At 38.2% G+C, this 20,934-nt stretch overlaps 1 protein-coding gene across 4 annotated transcripts in view; it reads right to left on the reverse strand.

Annotated features, from left to right (window-relative positions):
- Positions 1–20,934, reverse strand: part of ARHGAP23 (Rho GTPase activating protein 23) — a 191,073-nt gene that overhangs the window by 97,611 nt on the left and 72,528 nt on the right. For all 4 annotated transcript variants that reach the window (XR_004256829.1, XM_032235017.1, XM_032235016.1 and 1 more), the window contains exon 2: positions 8,440–8,619. Coding sequence is in view for 3 of the 4 variants with exons in the window: in XM_032235017.1 (XP_032090908.1) it covers positions 8,440–8,619 (180 nt within the window). In the remaining variant the exon portion in view is untranslated. The remainder of the gene's footprint in view (positions 1–8,439; positions 8,620–20,934) is intronic.

The raw sequence follows: 20,934 nt of genomic DNA on the forward strand, positions 1-20,934 counted from the left end.
CTGAAACTGCAAGTTCAGGAACGGACTTCCGGTTTGCTTGTAGGACTTAAACCGGCCCTACAAGCAAACAGGAAGTCTGCTCCCGAACCTCTGGTTTGCCCATAGGACCATTTTTTGGCTCTCTGGAGGCTTCAGGGAAGCTCCTGAAGCCTCCGAAGGGCGTCCGGGGGGGCAGGGAGGCTGTTTTCGCCCTCCCCAGGCCCCTATAAAGCCTCTGGAGCCTGGGGAAGACAAAAAATGGCTTTAAAAAAGGCTGAATTCAGTAGCCAGCCTGCGCATGCGCGCTGGCCAGATGACAGGGCAATGCCTCGCATGCCCTGACAAATGGCTCTGCATGCCATCTGTGCCACGCGTGCCATAGGTTCGCGATCCTGGTCCTAGGGCAACACAAGAGAAGTTAAAACTGCTACAAGGAACTGAACTCAATAGACTCTGTGACAGGTTTCCCAAAATGGTTGAAGGAAAAACTATTCTTAAGGGTTTCAGGATTGCCTTGTTGATGATTCTTATTGCAAGATTAGTATTGTTTTTTATTAATCATCCTATTGGGATGCTAGAATATTATTGTTTGGGTTGAGATGTTTATAGTAGACATTTAATATCATTCTTACATATGTTTATGTTTATATATTTATTATGGGTGTTTTATCACTTACATTTTTGTACAATGAATATTTTAAATCCTTGCTTGTAAGCCACCATAACTCTGAATGGAGTTGCCAACATATAAATACATACAGTACATACCAGTGGTCTGGTTTATCATATGTTCTTATTTACCATAGCATTATCTGTATTCTTTATCTTTATTCTCATATTTCTCTAGCATTGCTTGTCCTCCTCTCCAAATAAGATACCATCAGCATATCCTTACTCTGCCTTGTGCCTTCATCCAAAAGGGCTCTTCCTCAAACTTGTTTTTCCCAGAGTTTCACCTATCTAGTTGGCTGTCTTTCTTTTCTCTTTTACCAATGCTGCTGCTTTTCCTTTGAGGTCCTCAGCTGTTTCCCGCACTGGCCAAACTTTCCCAGTACAATAACAAAACAAAAAAACTTTTAGATCACTCAAAAGTTTTAGAACTCCTGTCACAAAGAAAGAACTTTGGATAGAGATTTAATCCTTGGGTGGAGAAAGGGACCAACAGAGAACAGAGCCAATTTTTGGTTGGCTCTATCTAAAGAGGGGAGGGGGTTAGAGAGAAGAGGGGCAGCCTTTTGTCCAAACCATGGAACATAACAGTCACCCTTTTGTACAGATGGAGCTGACACTGCAGAAATGAAACAGACAGGGAGTGGTTTAACACATCCTAAACCCATCTCTTTTCCTGCCACCCTCCAATGCCTTTGAACTTATCTGGCAAAGGACCCATTTTCTCTTTCTGAAATGACAAAAGCAAAAAAAAACGAAGAAAAAGAGGGGGTAAATTCTTTGGTCTGTCAGTGGAAAGCTGGCTCTACACACCAGATATTATATCTGAACAGAACAGGACATACAGAAGTAGTTGTTTTCAGCCATTTAGAAACAGATTCAGTGAGTGTGGAATGGCATGGTAAGACAAAGAGATGAGGCTTATAACTTTCAAAAATGGAAGTGCTGTACTTCTGCTCCCAATTTGGTAATTCAAAGGACACCAAATTACAATAATAAAGATCTTGTGGTTCTAACCAAAAGCTAGACGTCTTTTTAAAATTACCGTAAATAACGACATAAACTGTAATCACAATGTGTTTTTATAAATAATGTGCATAAGAGATTCATTCCTGAATTGTTTTCTTATACTTTATTAATATTTATTGTATCAATCAAAAATAAATAGACGCTTGAGGGTCTAGAGATTTGTTTCATGTAAGGTAGTCTTCAACTTACATTTAGTCACTTGGAGACCTTTTGAAATTGTACAATAGACCCTGAAAAAGCTGTATGGATTTGAAGTTCTGATGTATGGGCCTCTCCCTCATAGTCACATGAATGCATGTTGGGTGCTTGGCAACTGGACCACAGTTATAGCCATTTGAAAAAGCAAGCAATGAGTTTGCTTAACAATAATGGCATTCTCTTTACAACTGCTGCATTCGCTTAACAACTGCTGCAAAAAAGGTAATAAAATCAAGTGTGATCATGTAGTGACCTGATTTACAATGATCACAACCTATGACCAAAATTGCAGGCTCAATTGCAGTCGTAAATTGAGAACTATCTGTGAGAAATTCCAAAAAAAATTGACTTGCTAATAAAAAAATCATCTTTGTTGTCTCATTGCCAAAAAAGGCTCCACAAACTGCACATTATTTGTATCAAAACTCATTTCTACTGTGCAAAGGTAAAGATTTTCCCTCTCCAGTCATTTCTAAGGAGTGGTGCTCTTCTCTGTTTCTTAACCCAGTGATCCCGCGTTGTCCTAAAATATATCTGTGGTCATGTGCCCAACACGAATATATGCCAAATCATATGACCTTCCCAACAAAGTGATATTTATTTATCTACTTGCATTTGCATGCTTTCAATCTGCTAGATGAGTAGGAGCTAGGACAAATAATGGGAGCTCACCCCATTGTGCAGAGTTCAGATCTTGAACCCCAGGCTCTCTGGCTTGAAAAGATCAGTGTCTCCTGCTGACAAGCTCAGCATCTTTAACTGCTTATCCACTACACCTCCCTTACTACTGTATACAGTAGAACAATAGGGAGACAAGAAGCAATAAAATAATACCTTACAATGCAGATAGTCTGGATATATTTGATTGAGTCTTGAGAAAGGACATAGACTCTGTGAGAGAATGTAAAAATGACCTTAGGGAAAGAGAGATGCCGAAGATAAATCAGACAAGACAGTGCAGTCACTTTATGGTCAGAAAAAGAAACTTGGGGGAAAAGGCTTAGTGTGCCTAATGGCTCAAATGACTAAAAGAGGGAGCATGAAATTTGTGTTTTCAGATTTGCAAAATTCTGTTATCAGACAGGAAATATAATAAGATAAACTAAACTAATAAACTAATTCTACTTAGTTTAAGGCTAAACTAAGTAGAATTAGTTTATCTTATTATATTTCCTGTCTGATTTATCTGGGAGGGCTAAGAATCCTCCACTGGTCATTTATATCCATGACAACTTTTCCATGAAATGGAAAATCTCTGGGTTGCAACCACTGAACAAAGAGATGGAGATGATTCTTCCCATCTCAGTATAGATGAGTTAGGGAGAACTTTACCCAGACAAAAACCATACAGCGCCTAGAAAACCTGCATTGAGGGCTAATTATCTATTGTCTTCGTTCCTATTTGGCTGAAGGATCCTGAATTTGCTGTAACCAACCACATAAAAATGGACATTTTTTCCCCTCATTGAAAAAGTATATGACTTAACATGTCTTCCTAGACTACATGGGGTGGGGAAATTGGGAGTGAAGACTGTCATTATTCTCCTTACTTGGATGTGAGAGAGAACTCAGAAGTGCACTACTTATACCAACTAGAATTCACTGTGAAGAGGAAAAACACTGTTGGGTCACAATATGAAAGATAGGAAGGATCCTGCACTGGAAAGGCTAGTCTTACCCTGGTCCTTATGATGAGTTTAGTGCCTTAAAGTTAGGTTTGTGTGTTGTTCCATGAAGATGCCTTTTTATTTGGGTGCCAGCCACTATATGACTACAATAGTACTAATAGCAATATGGGATGATGGGTTCATCTTACTAGGAAGCAGTTTGTGCTTAGTAGGTCCATCTTTGTATGAACCAATTTGAAAAAAAGTGTGTATGTTGGGAAAAGATCTCTTACAACATTGTTTTAAGTTGATAAAAAGGTGATTTGGCTATATATGTGTATAACACAAGGTTTAAGACTACATAGTAAGAAAACAACTTCTCCTTTCATTGGTGCCTTGTTTAAAATATCCATTTCCATGTTGCAAAAGGATATGCTGGTAGAGCTTCTGTTGGAAATCATGACTCTTTTGCACCGCATTTTGCTAACAAAGTTGCTCAAAACTCTACAGGTCTTGAATTTTCACCGATGGCATCATATTGTCATCATAATCAGAGCTTCTTTTGGTCTATGACAAAGCGACAACATATTACCAGGAAGTCCCTATGCAGACCAGAACCATGAGTGATCAATGCCTCACTTTGGGAAGGATAATTGTGAACAGCTTCGAAATAGCGATGGTGTGCTGTCTCCTTAAGAGGCCCTCTAACTATTGGCCATATGTAACTATTGCCCAAACTCCAAGCTTTCCCTTTGGTGTTGCTGAGAAGATAGTGAGTTATAGAATGCTCTAAATCAGTGGTTCCCAAACTTGGCAACTTTAAGACTTGTGGACTTCAACTCCCAGAATTCTCCAGCCAGCTCTGCTGGCTGGAGAATTCTGGGAGTTGAAGTCCACAAGTCTTAAAGTTACCAAGTTTGGGAACCACTGCTCTAAATCAATGTTTCTTAATTTTTTTCTCTCTCAGGATCCTTTCCCACTTTTAAAAATTAAGGAGGACTCTAAAAAAACTTTTGCTTGTATGGATTATATTTATCAATATTTACATATTAAAATTAAAATTGATGCGTTTACTGGTGCTATTGTTTTTCATGATTTTTTGATGGGATTTTAATATTATATTAGATAATATTAGAATATCTAGAATATCTAATAATATTCTAATATTATTATTTTTTTCAACATAGAAACAGCAAATCATTTTAATTTCAAAGTCTCCTCAATGTCTTGGATCTCTAAGATCATAGGACCAAATTTTAAGAAACATGCTCCAATTGAAGAAAATAATCTAGAAATATCTAAAAGAAGAGAATTATCTAGACTTTTTCAGTCTGAATACAAGTCTGGGATGAAAATGGTATTGATTTTGTTGGTAGATAACCATTGTTAGGAGCTGAATAGAAGGTGTGTGCCCCTTATGATCTGATGATCGGTCTTTGTTTTTATTATTGGTTTACTGTGTTGTTTTATGTGGATGTATTGCTGCTTACTGATGCTGGTCTATGAAGTAATAAAGTAAAAGATTTACTTTATTACTATGAAGTAATAAAAATTACTATGAAGTAATAAAGTAATAAAGATTTGATTTGATAAGATGTGCTGTTTACCAATGATGTACCAAATGAGTGACCAATTAAATAAAAAATCTTTAATGTCCTTCAATACCATTGATTCTGGTATCTGAAGAATAAAGGAGATGACCTTGACAGATCCTTTACCAAGTGATGAAGAAAAAAAGTATGGCTTAAGTCCAAAACAAGCAGAAACTGCATGTAAGTGTCTCAGACAGACAACAAATTCATGTGGATATAAAAAAGGGGAGGAGGCACAGCACAATCAGACTTGAAGCTTGTTATTATAGCCAATCTCAATAAACGTCTTAGTCTTCTGGGGTTGATTTGTGGTTTGGTCTAACTGGTGGAACGCTGTTACTTTTCTATCAAAGTGCTTTCAAACTTCTGGTTGGCAGGACCTAGAACAACAACAAGATCTCACCCAGTCCCCTGGTACTCAGGTCTCAAATCTGGGACATCCAGCTGACAGCTTCTTAACCAGTGAGCCATCATGCTGCTCAATAAATAGGTACCACTTTGGTGGAAAAGCAGTAGTGTTCCATGATCGCATGCTGGCCACAGGACCACAGAAAGGTGTTCAAACAGTCCTGGCTCAATGGCCTTGAATTGGAGATAAGCTCTGCCCTCTAAATTGGGGTATGGCTAGTGGAGTAAAATCCACAGAGACTCATTAACCTTTTTACCTATTTGGTGGTGGCTGACACTGGATTGGCCAGTTTTATAGTGATTCTACTCCTTTCTCAGGAGGTTTTGTGAAAAAGAAAAGGCTAGCTCAGTGGCCTTCTCTAACTAAGAGAAGGCTAACTGTATGCTGAGAGTTATTTACAGGATGCCTATATGTTTTCAGATGCATTTGAAAGTCCTTTTTGTAATCTATATATTTATATGGTTTAGTGCCAAGATATTTCCAGGGAAAAATTCACCAACCAAAACCAATTCAACTTCTTCTGTGTCTAGATCAAACTTTAGACTGCCAAAACAAAGCCACCAACATGTACCAACAATTATACATCCAGCCATCTGACCTTCCAGTTTCTGACACACATGCACATGTGAAGACCAGCTGGCCAGTGCACATGCATGCAGTGGAAACCAGAAGATCATTGTCCCAGCACATGCATGCGCACCGGGCAGATGCTCTTCCGGTTTCCAGCGCTCCTGAATGCGTGATGACCAAGTGGCCGATGCGGCAAAACCCAGAAGAGCAAGGGGGGCAGAGCTGCCAGCCAGAATGGGTGGGCCAGAGCTTCCCTCCCTTCCCGCCTGAGCAGGCTTCTTGCATGGCCCCAGCCCTCCACCCCGCATCACCAACGCACATCCGCACTCCAGAGCACCTGAACAGCTTGGGTGCACAGGGTGCAGGGCAGTGTTTACTGGCTGGGTTGGAGGCCACCCCACCCTGCTAGGGGTAAGAGACATGCCAGCCAGGATGCAGAAAGGCACCGCCAAGGGGTATGAGGTGTACCGGCCGGGAAGAGGCCAGGAACGGGGGGCTGCCCTGGCTTGTTCTCAGTGGCGGGCTGGGAAGGGCACTTCATCCTGGCCAGGGTTGAGGTGAAGCTTTAGTGCCTGCTGACCCCCCAACCTGAGCCCCGGGAATGCCTCCAAGGCCGGGAAGGGGATCCAGCTTTCCAGAGAAGGGAAGCGGCACTGCCCACCCAACTTTCTCTCCCTATCCAGGGATGTAGAACTAGGTCATCAGTAGGGACCAGGGGGGCGAGCAGAGAGGGAAACAAAAAATCATCTGCTCTTCTGGTCTCCAAAACTGGGCACGCACATGCTCCTGTTTTGGCACTCAGTGCTGAAAAGGTTCACCAACACTGCCCTAGGGATATACATCTGGTGGGACCCAGAAGAAGGGCCTTCTCCGTGATGGTCCTCTCTCTGGAATATCATTCCTCCAGAGGTTAGATTGGCCCTCAACACTCTTCTGGAAGGGGCTGAAGACCTGGTTCTGCCCGCATTCCTGGGGAATGCCGAGCAGGATGGAGCCCATTAAATGGCTCGTGTGATGTGTTGTTGCCAGGGTGGAGGGGAGGGTTATTTTATTATATTATTTATTAATGTATTATATGATTATTCTGCTTGATTAGTTTTATTGTTTTATATATGTGGTTTTTATATTGTTGTAAGCTGCCTTGAGTAACCATGTGCGAATAGGCAGCAATATAAACTTCTAAAATAAAAAATAAAATAAAAAAAATTAAATAATAAAAAAAATAGCTTTCTGATTTTGTCGCAGGATAATATGGCAGGTCAGTTATAAAGAATTTACAAATCTATACCTACCTTTCCTGGCTTGGTGCTCACAATTATGTTGAAGTACACCTTCCAGAATTCCAAGTTATTTTGACTAATAGGCACACTATGTTTAGTGAAATTATAATCAATATATCTGAAAGGTAATGAGGCTATTACTGTTTACTAAAAGAGTTTAAAAAAAGAAACTTATTTATGTTTGAGAAGAACAGAAAAAAGAAGCAGATATGTTTGATTCCTGAGATACCAATAAGCAATTAGATATACTACTAAGCTAAAATAGCTTTGGAGAGAAATATAGAAGCCAATAAATGTTCCTGAAAGAAAGAGGAGGAAGAAATTTATTGGCTGATGCACAAGAAATGGGGAGAAAAGCAGTTAAGTTTGTCAACAGTTGGGTTTGCTTTGGGCACTTCAGTGCTAATCTGTGCAATTGGCAACCATGGACACAAGTGCTAATGAAATCTGAGAGGATCAAAGAGAATAAAACAAAGAAAAAGACTGTAAGTAAGTCAAAATCAAAGAACAAAATCACCACATGTAATTCATTCATGAACGATAAAAAGTCCCTTATTTGAAGGTGAATCCTATAGTTCATTGGTTAGTTAGTATGTCATGTAGCTGCAAATGTAGCTAATTCAGGACAATTTCAGCCAGAACTGAACATAAATGATAACTTAACATAACATGCCGAAGAGACTCCTGCCAAAAATTATGTGCGTCAGTTCTGAGCTAGATAAGCCGATTCTTCTTTCCTTCGCACATTAAAGGGGGGGGGGGGGAGAGAAGTCAAGTCTGCAATCAATTAATTATTTCTAGTATAAAATGTAGCTTTACTTATGTAAATAAAAGGTGGGCAACAGAAGCAGTGTCTCCAATATCACATTAGCGACACATCTTGAGTTGGTGTTTTTTCCCCATAGTATTTACATGTAACCTACCTTTCTTCTATGATGCACCTCACAAGCAGGTTCCAATTCTCCAAGAACTGAACATATAAGACCTGCTTTGATTAAGCAAAATGGCATACTAGGTACCTCCAGGAATATAGTCTGATATAGTGTGTGATAAATACACAGCTCCCAAATGACTGCATGTATTTTATAAATTCAAAAGCACATTACCTTCACGTTGGTGTGTACAGCTGATTCTGGGGGGTAGACAATGAAATGCCGGAGAGTGAAGCCATAACCGCCCTGAAGGTTCTTGTGCAGCACCACTGTCTTTGGCCCCACCCAGGGAAAGGACTCCATGGGGGGCGCATTGGCATTTGTGGCTGTACCATCTCTCTGGACCAGTTTTGGCTGTTGTTAAAAACAAAAAGAGAAGAATGAGCACAAACAAGCAAAGTTCCAAGAGATATGAGGAGAAAGATAAAATCACCCCCTCACCCATGTAAATACTTGAACACAGAGTTTTGGTGATTAAAACAGACTATATTTGGCTAGAAGTACTTTTCCAAAGATGGGTTGAGAGAGAAACAATGTTTTTAAAGGCCTTGGCAGTAGATACTCATGGAACACATCCAGCTCCTCAATTCTCTGGCTTCAATGGCTCCTTCCTGACAGAAACTCTTTTCTTTTATGGGCCGAGGGCTCTAGGTTAGAGAGAGAGAGAGACTTCAACTTTTCCCAGTGAATCCAGTTTGTTGTAAAAAGAATAGTATTGTTCCTTCAACCTGTTATAAAGTTATGGAATTTTTATATTGAATATATCATTTGCCAAGAGTTTATTAAGTTGGAGAAAAGTAAGATTAAGAGTGAAATAATGTTTTCTAAGGGAGGGAGGGTTGATTTTTTTTTACCGTATTAACTCTGAATATCATAACACATTTGTCTATCTGAAAAATCATGCACTTTTGCATCCAGAATGAGTTTTACATCATTTACTGGAGGCAGAAAAGAACAGAAATGGGCAGAATTGAACCCTCTGACTCTTAACAGGTAGGAGCAGATGTAACGACTAGACCCTGTGCATGGTCCATATATATATCTATACCTCAAATAATTGTTTTTGGAATAAAATAAAATAATCTCCAATTATACCTTCCAGAACTTTTTCAAAGTAGAACTGCATTTATGTTATCCCTGGATTGGTTCGGCTTCTTTATGATTGCATATTATCATATCCATTCTGCAATAAATCAAATAATTTCCAGCTTCATTCTTACACCCCAAAACCACTGTGGATATAGTTTTGTCAATTAGTTTGAAATTTGGCCAGACTTGTGTAAGAATGACTACCTTATCCTCTGTCTTAACCTCTTTTCCCTCAGTTTCAAATTGCGCTGCCACATTATCATCCTCAGACTAGCCTTTTGATACTGAACAACCAGTCAGTTTTCTTTTACATCACCAACAGGAAAAATCAGTATGAATTAAGGATAAGGGAAAGTGGGGGGAGTTGCTGCTTGGATTCTGTTTTTTTTTTTTTCATTCCTGTATTTGACACCAACACTGTTAAATCTGCCAATCTAAGTATTCCCAGGATAACAATCATGGGGTCAATAGTGAAGTACTATCAAAATGATTGTTAGAGTTGCAATATGAAGGTATGGACAAGTACCCTAATACCACTAATACATTTTTCCCAGTGTCAATTGCCACTTCAGTCCTAAGTATAACAATACCCCTTCACAATTTGTTCAAGTCAAATGTAACCTGTTTTTATAATCTTTTTTGGTCCCTGACACAATAAGCAGTAGAAAGATAGAATCATGGCCTAATCTATTCCTTATCAAATTAAGGAAGTTTCCATTTTTATATGATTATTATTGGTTTCTAAGCTTTAAGATAACAAAGGAGAGAAGCCCCTCCAAAAACAACTGGACATTTACGAGTAATAAGGACCTAGAGACAAAGGCTGTTGAACATTTGTTGAATATAAATTGAACACTTCTGATACTAGTACGTGCTTGGAGAGAGGGGGAAAGTATGCCTGACAATACCCTCAAATCCCAAACAAGAAGTTGGATTTAAATACCTATTTCCCACAAAAAATCCAACTACTGAACTTCTAATATTTTGAGAGACCATGTAATAAAAAGGATCTGCTTTTTATACATTGGATTCTTTCCTGAGAAACAGAGAAACATTCGCATCTGCAATTTCACTTTTATCATGCACTGAGTTCTCAGTTCAAACTTCTAAAAGATGGAAGGAAACAGCATGGGAACAATACAGTAGTGCTTGAAAATTGCTTGGCAGGCTTTAAAAGCTTCCTTCTCTATTTTCCACAGACAAGGTCCAGGGTGATGAATTAAAGAGTGAAATGGAAGGAATGAGCTGAGAGATATGACACCTTGGGGCTAAAGAAAAGAACTGGTCTCAGCATGGAGGGAGGGGAGTGATCCAAGTGAAAATTCTTTTTCCACATCACTGCAACCTGAGTCCTAAAAAAAAAAGAAAGAAAGGAAAGGAAAGGAAAAAAATCTGCCAGTTTTAAATGCAGGCAGATTTTAACACAAACAAGGAAAAAATTGCCCACTGTTTGCAAACTATAGCTATCTGAATAAACCACACTTTTATTGTTAAAGTCCCTACCGCCACTATTCAGCATAAGATTTTAAGGCAGCAAGGGAGCTCCCCCCAAAACCACATTCCATCAGTAAACCAGAGGAATGCATCAGTCAAGTCTGACATGTAATCTAAAGGCTCTCTGTCTCCTTTCTTCTCCCTAAAGCTGTGGGATGCCTGTCGCTTGCAATATGACACTGTATACTTTAGGATGGAATTATGCCCTGGGAATTATACACCTCTTTGTCTCATCGTTCAAACCACATGGCTTGCTATCAACTTTGAGTTTTGGAGGAACTACAAGACAGCAAAGGAGACCTCAAAATATTAAATATTCTCCATTAAAAGACAATGCAGGTTAACATAATCTAAATGTATACAGGGGAATTGAATTTGTGATCAATATTAACTATTTATTTAGTCAGATGTTTCATATACTGTTTTGAAACAAAATGTTCTCAAAACAGGTCATGTAAGATAAAGTTGCTTGTAAATACGTTTCAAGAAAAGCTTCACCCAGGATGGATTTCAATATACAGAGGTTCCACATTAGATCAGTGATGGAGAATAGGTTGCCTTGGACAGGAAGTCAATGTTACAGATTTCTGTATCTTGCTCAGCATCTTTGTTAAAGATAGTTCTCAACTTAAGATCAGATGCTTAGCAATTGTTCAAAGTTCCAAGGACTCCCCAGAAATACTTACAATCTGGCTCCAAACTTCCAATGATACCTCCTCCTCACAGTCAAGTTACTGCATGTCAGGTATATGGCAACCAGCTTGCATTGATGGTCATTGCCGCATCTTGCGATCAGCTGATCATGTTTTATGATGGTTTTCCCCCCCCCAAAAAAAAGCATTTACTTCTAGTTTTGGACAAAACTGGCCCACATATTTTATCAGGTAAGGCTGTAAGTGAGCAATCTATGGAAGTGAAAATGAAGAAGTTGCAGCTGCCTACCTTCATCACTCTGGCACCCCCTGTGACACAGACCTTCATATTTTTTCTAGATCAACAAGATTTTCATATGAGCCACTCCACCCAGCTCTGTTTGTCATTCAGCACAACCACTCCTCAGCATTTGGTGAAGAAACTGCATTTGCCTATTAGGTTTTAATACTCCTTTATGTAACTGGATACTTGATTTCCTTATTGATAGGCCCCAGTGTGTGTAAGTTGGAAGAAAAGTCTCCAACTCCATCTCCTTGAGTATAGGTTCCCCACAGGGCTGTGTCTTGAGTCCATTATTGTTCAGCTTGATGACCAACAATTGCTGTGCCGAATCTATCATATTGTGAAGTATGCAGATGACAGGGAAATGGTGGGTCTTATCTGGGACAATAGTGAAGTTGCTTATAGGGAAGAGATGAAGACTCTGGTGGACTGGTGCAATAAAAGTAACCTGGTTATAAATGTTAATAAAACAATGGAGATCATTCTAGATTTTAGAAAGAACTGAAATAGTCATACTCCACTCAGTATCAAGGATGCAGCTGTAGAGGTGGTCAACAGTATTAACTATCTGGGGAGAGAAGTAACAATCTGAATTGATCTCTCTTCAGATCATTCGTAGTGAAGAATGCAAACCAGCATCTGTATTTCCTGCATCGGATGAGGATAACATCTTTTTCCTTCCGTTTTGGCCATTTTTTGCAAAGGCATGATTGAGAGTGTTTTAACAAACAGCATCATTATTTGGTTTGGTGGTAGCAATGTATCAGATAAAAGGTCCCTACAGAGAGTGGTAAGGACAGCTGAGAAGATGATAGAAAGCTTGCTTCCAGTTATTCAGGATATTGCTTATAAGTGCTATGTGCTTAGAAATCAAAGTTTTGTTAGACACCTCATATACCTACTCTACGGTCTGTTTCTGTTGCTCCCCTCTGGAAGGAGGTTTCGAAGTATTTCTATAGGACTACCGAATCTGTAACAGTTTGTTCCCTACGTCATCCATCTGGTAAACTCACAAAATTCATTTTTCTCGCTATTTGCACATATAGATCCCAACTAGACGGTTGTTTGTCTGTGTCATATAATATATGTGGGCATATGGGTATATGCTTAATTATTTATTTATTTGTCATGTTTATGTAGTGTATAACTAAAGATGGTGACTCTGAGAGCTGTATACAACAAAATTCATTTTAATGTATGTGGATTAAAACGACAGTAAAGTTATTCTAAATCTTCTAGGTCTAAGTCTGTGATGGTTAATGACTAGAAGCAGCTGGGGGTGGGGACAAAAGTTCCACATTAGCCAATAGGAAGATCCCAGTAGATACTAAAAGTTAAGAGTTAATCTGATGAAAAAAATAAAATAAAACAAAAAGTCTGGAGTTTGACAGCCTGCAAACAAAACAAACAAACGATTTCAACTCAAAATTCTTCAGTGCCTAACTCTAAGCAAGTTACCCATCAGCCTGCATGTCGATAGCCCCAGCTTCCTCGTTGTGCTTGTGAAGGGAAACAAGCATCACACATTTTGAATGCAAAAGGTAGTAAAAGCAAAGGCGGAAGATCCTCTCTGTGTTAATGGAATGTTTCAGAGAGCTGCCAAGAAGCAAAGCAGCAGACAAGCAAACATTATGTAATTCCACTTAGCAATTACATAGCCGCAGGGGCTTCTTGAAAAGAAAACAGTCCCAGAAACCACTGCCTCTCCAGATTCTTGCCTTCCCCTACAGAAGACAAAAAGAGATCCTCTCTATATTTTCAATCCCTTCAAATCACTGAGATATCTGGCAATGTTAATTTAAGAGAGAAAAATGTGGCATCTGCTATGACCAGAGCCCAGTACTACCTGGCTTTGAGAAGTAGCACATTTCTAAACAAATATTTTCCAAATCTTCTGCCAAGTTTTTAAACAGTAATGTGAACCTTTTCTTCTGCCAGCTAACTGAAGAAGATATAGAAAAATGAATGCAATCTGGATCACGTTTCCTCTGTTGAAGCCAAATGCATCTTGTGATTTGTAGACGCACTTCCCCAAAAGGAGCAGATATCTGCATGTTCTCACCTATGTAAAATATCATTCTTCAGCTTACATTTCCCTAAAATATACTTCACTTCTTTCTTTCATATATTTACATAAAAGACAGAAAAAAAGCAAAGGAGGAAAGATTAATCACAAAAACATATATTTTAGCTACTAAACAAAATTGTTTTTAACTTATATATTGGTACATTAGGCCTGTTAGCTTGCTAAACAATGGGTTTTTTACTACTGGTTCTGTGGGTGTGGCTTGGTGGGCATGGCATGGCATGGCATGGCATGGCAGAGGAAGGTTACTGCAAAATCCGAATGTCATCCCAATCAGCTGGGACTTGGGAGGCAGAGAATAGATGGGGGCAGAGCTAGTCAGAGGTGGTATTTATCGGTTCTCCAAACTACTCAAAAAGTCTGCTACCGGTTATCAGAACTGATCAGAACCAGCTGAATATCACCTCTGGTTTATCATCTGTCTTTTACGATACATAGTGCTATAAATGACATCCTCCCCTTTAATAGCAATCATATGACTCTTAATCTTATTAACTAACCTAAACAAAATTATGTTCATTTTTTTCAACCCCACGCAGTTACTATTTTGGCAATTTTGCTTTTCCCTAGAATACACTATCTTTAGTATCGGCACATTAAGGTGAGGGAACCCTTAGTAACATCTGTAATTTTAACCTAATCCTTTTAATTGAGAAAAATGCCCTCTCCAGAATATAGTTTCAGATGGATAAGAAATATGATAAAATTAATTTATCATATTTGCAGTTTCTGAATTTATAGAATTGAAATAAAAAAAATTCTATCTACATTATCCACACTGGTGCTGAAATCCACAATTCAAGGAAACCGTCCATATAAAAATATTTAAATGAAGCAAAAACAAATGCAATACTTAAAATAATTGGGACAATTGTTTGGAAAATGTGCATAGTAGGAAAAGCAGATACAAAAGTATATACACAACTCAGAGAAATATGTTTGAGATGGATTTGGCTCCCACCTTGAAGATTTCAGTAAAACTTTGAAAACTTGGCTGATCTCCCAGACTTGGGGAAGGGTTAGCCCGTGTAGAATTTTTTTTCTTATAAAGTTCCCATATATATACATACACACACACATATATGAATAAATTATTATGTCAATCCTTCTACATTATTTTCAATTCACAAAGCTCAGAAATTAAACAAAACAGAATTTGACAAATTCTCCTTCCTCCATAGGTAAGCTTTTAAAAATAATGCCTATTACTATATCTAAGAAAGAGGGGTCTGTTATTTAGCCTTTTTTCCCAGTAATCCAACATTGAACATGATGAATCTAATAGGACAACCAGTTTAAAGCAAGGAAAAGCCAGACGATATTATATCTTCTGCAGCAAGGCATATTATGGAGAGATCTAGCCTCCTGAGAAAAAAGTGGCCACATTATGCCCTTCCTTTGCCTAATATAGTTCCTAAGGCAACCATTACAAAGCGGAACAAAAGTTGTCCAATGGCCTGAGTCTTGAAATATTACTTAGTCCAAAGACTTTATATCACATGTTACAGTTGGACACATTCATTAGACCAAAGGTAAACAGCTCACAAGAGTCATCCAGCTGTGGAGACCTCCTGGAGATCCACAGCCTCTTCCCTCCATGTGACTACAAATGATCATCAGGCTGCAAGAGGCACATTTGTTAGAAGGATGGGCAAGCAAGAGGGTTTTACTTTCCTTCAAATAATAATATTGAATATCACTCTCGCTCACTAAAAAGAATAAAAACCATGTACCATATTTTTCGGAGTATAAGACACACCGAAGTATAAGACACACCAAGATTTTGAAGAGGCAATTTTTTTAAAAAAATAGGTAGGTAGATAGAGTGATAGAGAGGGAGAGAAACAGAGAGAAATACAGTAGGTAGGTAGGAAGATAGAGAGTAGGTAGGTAGCTAGGTAGATAAAGAGAGAGAGAGAGAGAGAAATAGAGAGGGAGAGAAATACAATAGGTCGGTAGGGGGAGAGAGTGTGTGTGTACATAGGTAGGTAGGGGGAGAGAGAGAGAAAGAAAGAAAGAAAGAAAGAAAGAAAGAAAGAAAGAAAGAAAGAAAGAAAGAAAGAAAGAAAGAAAGAAAGAAAGAAAGAAAGAAAGAAAGAAAGAAAGACAGTAGGTAGATAGGGGGAGAAAGAGAGAGAGAGAGAGAGAGTGGGTAGGTAGGTAGGTAGATGTTTCCATATTTATCCATGTGCTATAGAAGGAAATCGCTGACAATCTGCAACACCTAAGGCTTTGTTTCTGCTGGCACAGCACTTGATCAATGTAATTCTCATCAATCTGTTAAAGAGCTTTCCAAAAGAAAAGAAAAAGTTTTTGCACTCTGAAAACCTCCCAAAAACGGTCCATTTCTCGCAAAAACGGGCCCGTTTCTTTTTTTTAAAGGCATGAATAGCCTTGGGGGGGGGGCTGCAGAATGCTCCTGGGGGGTGGAGGGCCAAAAACAAGCAAAAATGTCCCATTTTCGCAAAAAACAGGCCTGTTTTTTGTCAAAAAATGCTTGCATAGCCGTTTTTTGCTCATTTCTCCCCTCCCAAGACTCCAAGAGCTCTCTGAAAGCCTCCATAAGGGTATGCACAGCTATTTTGGTGAAGGGGTGGGGCTTCAGAAGGCAAAAAATGCTGCATTCAGTTTATAAGACGCACCCAGATTTTCAGCCTCATTTTGGAGGGGGAAAAGTGCGTCTTATACTCTGAAAAGTACGGTATTTCTATGGCAAATAATTTTACTTTCTTATGGAGGCTATGTAAACATAGGCATAGGAACAATTAGTGGTGGGATTCAAATAATTTAACAACTGGTTCTCTGCCCTAATGACCAGCTGGATAGGAGTGGCTCAGTGGTCATGTGACTGGGTGGGTGTGGCCAACTCAACCTCACTCACGTCAATGGGTGCTTCACTTTAGCTGTTACAATGTAATAAGGGTTAACCAGAGAGGCAGTTTCTGTAAGCAGGGCAATAAAGATGAGGTTAGAAAGAACACCAGAATGTTTCCTTCCTTTCAAGATTAGCCCTGTAAAGTGGGACAAAAACAAAATGAGATTTCTTCCAACAACCAGTTCTTCGAACTGCTTAGAAAGTTAACAACCAGTTCTCCCAAATAGGTGTGAACTGGCTGAATCCTACCACTGGGAAGAATGTTTGTGAACCTATGCATGAAATTGTGGGTGCGCAGGAGGCAGGTTTTGTGTATGTGTCTCTGTATGTCTGTCTGTATATGTGTATGTGATCATAGATTTATACAGACATGGGTATGCCTCACACATTATTGAAAAGACCTATATTTTTCCTGGGATAATCTTTGGGTGTCAAATACCTGCATTCTCCACATAAAGAGAAATGGCATAGATATATGAAAGTAATTAGTGTACTGTATTTATTTTTATAAAAATATACATTGATAGAATAAACAGAATATATGTGATACTGACACCAGGCTAGAGATCACCATCAAAAAGAAAAAGAAAAGAAGAAGCAGCAAAGAATCAGAGAGGAAGAGAAAGCAGATACCATCAGCAGAGATTTGGAAAAATGTTTTATGAAAACTAGCAGGTTGCCAGATTACGATTGGGGAAGAGGCAGCATAAAGAGTTTGTGTGATAAAGAAATAACACACTTCAAGAGGAAAAGCAGGCCCCCCAACTGTCAATTTTAGCATAGCTCCCTTTCAGTGAGCAGGTGCAATGCACCAAATGAGCAATTGACAGTCAACCCCACTCTCAAACCACTTCCAACACAACCCCCTTTCAACCTCCCCGAGGCAGTCAGCTAGCTTGAGTCAAGCATGAATATTCTAAGCAGAACAGCAAAAGAGCAAAAAGATCAGGTGGAAAATGCAGATTCATCACTCAGCCCTTCCAGCCACCCTCCCTCCCAGCAGCTTCTGTAGGAGATGAACCAGAGTTAATGAAGAGAAAACATGAGCTACTTTATCCTAGGACACAATGCCTAGATACTCCCAATGGTTCCCAAGTATTACACTCTACTGGCGCACAATCCTTATCTTTCGGTAACAAAAACTCACCCACCATTTAGAAAAGAAGACTAATAAGGTTGCCTCGTATTCATCAAATTAATTTCTCAGTATCATTCCAGAAGCAACCACCTAGACCTCTTTGTAAACAGGATTATCTCTATTTACAAATAAATATCTCTCCTCCACCTCTTTCCTTTGGAAATTGGTGCGCATGTGCATAGTGTATATATTTGCAATTATATAGTAATATTAGAATCCATTATATACCAAAACACAGTATTGTTAAAGCCAACACAGGAGTTTTCACCCCAGATCAAATAAATGCATTTATAAATAGAATAAAATATACGAACATAGGTTAGGTCAGTTTTTCCAACTTAATGTCCTCCAGATCAAAATACAGATTTCTATTTCTCCTTTGCAACATTCAGTTTAACCAAAAGAATACTATTTTTTTTATATACAAAGCCAATCATATTCAAATTAGCATATCACGACACACATACATTATGGATTCAAATGTCAGTAAACCATAATGACTTTAGTTTATGTTTTGTGCACAAAAGGGTAAGTATGTCTTAGTTCTATGTGGAAACAAGAACACAATTTAACTCATTGTCAGTTAAAAATAATTATGTATGAATGCATACCCAAATGACTTATATAATTGCTTCCATTCATCCACATCCCCCCCTCCGCAATATCATGCACAACTACTTCCTTTCATGATCTGCCTCTTCACCTTTTATTACTTCATTATTCCCTTGCCTTCCTTTTTCAATCCCTTCCCTCTATCTCTTCAGTCGTTCTTCCCTCCATAAGTCCATTCATGTCCCAGTAATGGTATAAATGAAGATAAAAAATAAAGGTGCTTTTAAGCCAATAAAGTTAAGTCAAATGCCCATTCATGTAGCTTTCTTGGCAATGTTATATAAGTTATCCACCTTTTTCTCCTTCCAGTTTTTCTTAAACTTTCCAGATCAGCTAACAATATTGCAATTTTGAGATAAGCCAAAGACACCTAAGTGCTCCTCATGAAGGGGAGGGGGTGGAGTAAAATTAGTAGAGAATAAGTGGCTAAATCAACTGGCTTTCTATCACAATGGCAACCAATGTCAGACTAACTAGTTCATGGAAAACTCAAGTTTTAATCAAAACAATAAACATAAAGTAGTTTCCACTTTATAGATGTTCCTTTAATGAGACCACGGGTATGCATTGTTGACGGAATAATGTCAGGAATAGGTGCCACAGATATAGCCCCTTTTCTTCCATTATCTGATTATAACTTCATGCAGATAGATATCCAAGTATCTATTTACTTGTGCTATGCCTGCTTATCTTAAACTCAGCTCTTTCAGTTGTTGCTTTGTCAAACCCATCCTACTAACAATGCTAAACATAAGTCATTCTAAAACGGTTTTCTCTAAAAAAATCATTCTTTCTTGATGTAGTTCTGCTTTTGTAGCTGACATAGCACCTGAACCATTTACTTGAATGTTCATGAGTGAACTTTTAGGTTTTAAGTATTATGAAACCCATTATCCACCCAAACCAGAATAGGATATTATTACCAATATTTTCTAACAAATCTTCAATGTTTGAATATGAAGGCCAAACTGGATCTGGATTTTTTTTTTAATTGGCAGGAGGCTCCACACTAAAAGAAATCAAGGCATCCAGAAATCACTGGGTTAACTTCTGGTCTACCCTTTCTGTTTTTATCTGCAACTAAATCAACAAGAGAACAAGCAACTATCCTGAGCTGTATTTTGAGTGATCGATAGGAATAGAAAATAAATATAAGGAGATGTATCTAAAACAGAGTAGCTTTTTGAAAAATAAATTTGTTTGTTATTGGGATTTAATATTGGAATCCCATTGACAAAATGCATGCCCAAGAGTGTCATAAGTGGCACTGAGACTGAAAAAAGTATTTCTCTGAGGACTATATTGTGCCTTACTTGTATGGAATAGAAGCATGAATAATGGACAATGACCACAATTGCAATCAAAAGAAATGTGGATTTATAGAAAATTATTTGAAATAGAATAGGTTGAAAATATACAACATGAGATAGTCCTCTAAAGAATAGATAAAAAGTGGGGAAATCCTAAATAACATGAAGGGGGGAGGAATGAAATATTTAGATTTAAAAAAAAAAAAAAGCAGTAGTAGAAAAGACATTTCTTCATTAAAAAGCCTAATTACAAGTTCTGGTAAAAATAGAACATCCTTGTTTCATAACATAATTTCAAAAGAACAAGTAACATCAACAAGTTATCAATATTTAGTATAAAATAGCACTTGAAATAGCTGGCTATCTTTCTGTCACTATAGGAGCATTACCAATTTTCAGGGAAGAATTGTGGTAAGGGATAATTACAATTCTTCTACTATCCGCACTTTTGTCTATTTGTTGGTCTGTGAGCACGCATGTTCATGCACAGATGTCTATACATCTGCACACCTTCTATTTAAAGACATTTTTGATTCCTGGGGATTTCCTAGACAAATCAATGAAGTTCTATTGACAATGTTTTCCTTTCTCATTGACTTCTCATAGGGCTGAATGAGAGCAATTGGCCCAAAGTCCCCCAGATGTCTTAGGTGAGAATAAAATTCTAGTCTCTTGCTTTCTAAAGCCTGACACCTTTAACTATTATATCAAACTAGCTCTCTTTGTTTTTATATATTACCCATATATATATATAGTTATATTTTAATTTTTAAAAGTGCACTGGGATATGTCACAACATTTTCCAATGTAACATCAGCTAGTCCTCACTGATGTAGCAAAATACTTGGACTGTACCATTTCATATTGCTGAAAGAGGTTCGTATGATGGAATGCTCCTCCATTACAAACAGAAGAACAGCACAGAAAGTTAGTATATCAGAAAATGGGTTGCTGTCTAACTTCCTTCATGGCTTATTAGTTTACAGGTTTATATTTGGGATGGAGATATTCACACATATACCTCCCGTGTTTGAGGTATAATGTGTATACTATATAAATATAATAGCTCTAATTTATTATAGGAATAATTGTTATAATCAAACAATAAGAAAACCAGTCAATATTGGGC

This window comes from Thamnophis elegans, chromosome Z (genome assembly GCF_009769535.1).
Source record: "Thamnophis elegans isolate rThaEle1 chromosome Z, rThaEle1.pri, whole genome shotgun sequence".
In the NCBI taxonomy this organism is placed as follows: domain Eukaryota; kingdom Metazoa; phylum Chordata; class Lepidosauria; order Squamata; family Colubridae; genus Thamnophis; species Thamnophis elegans.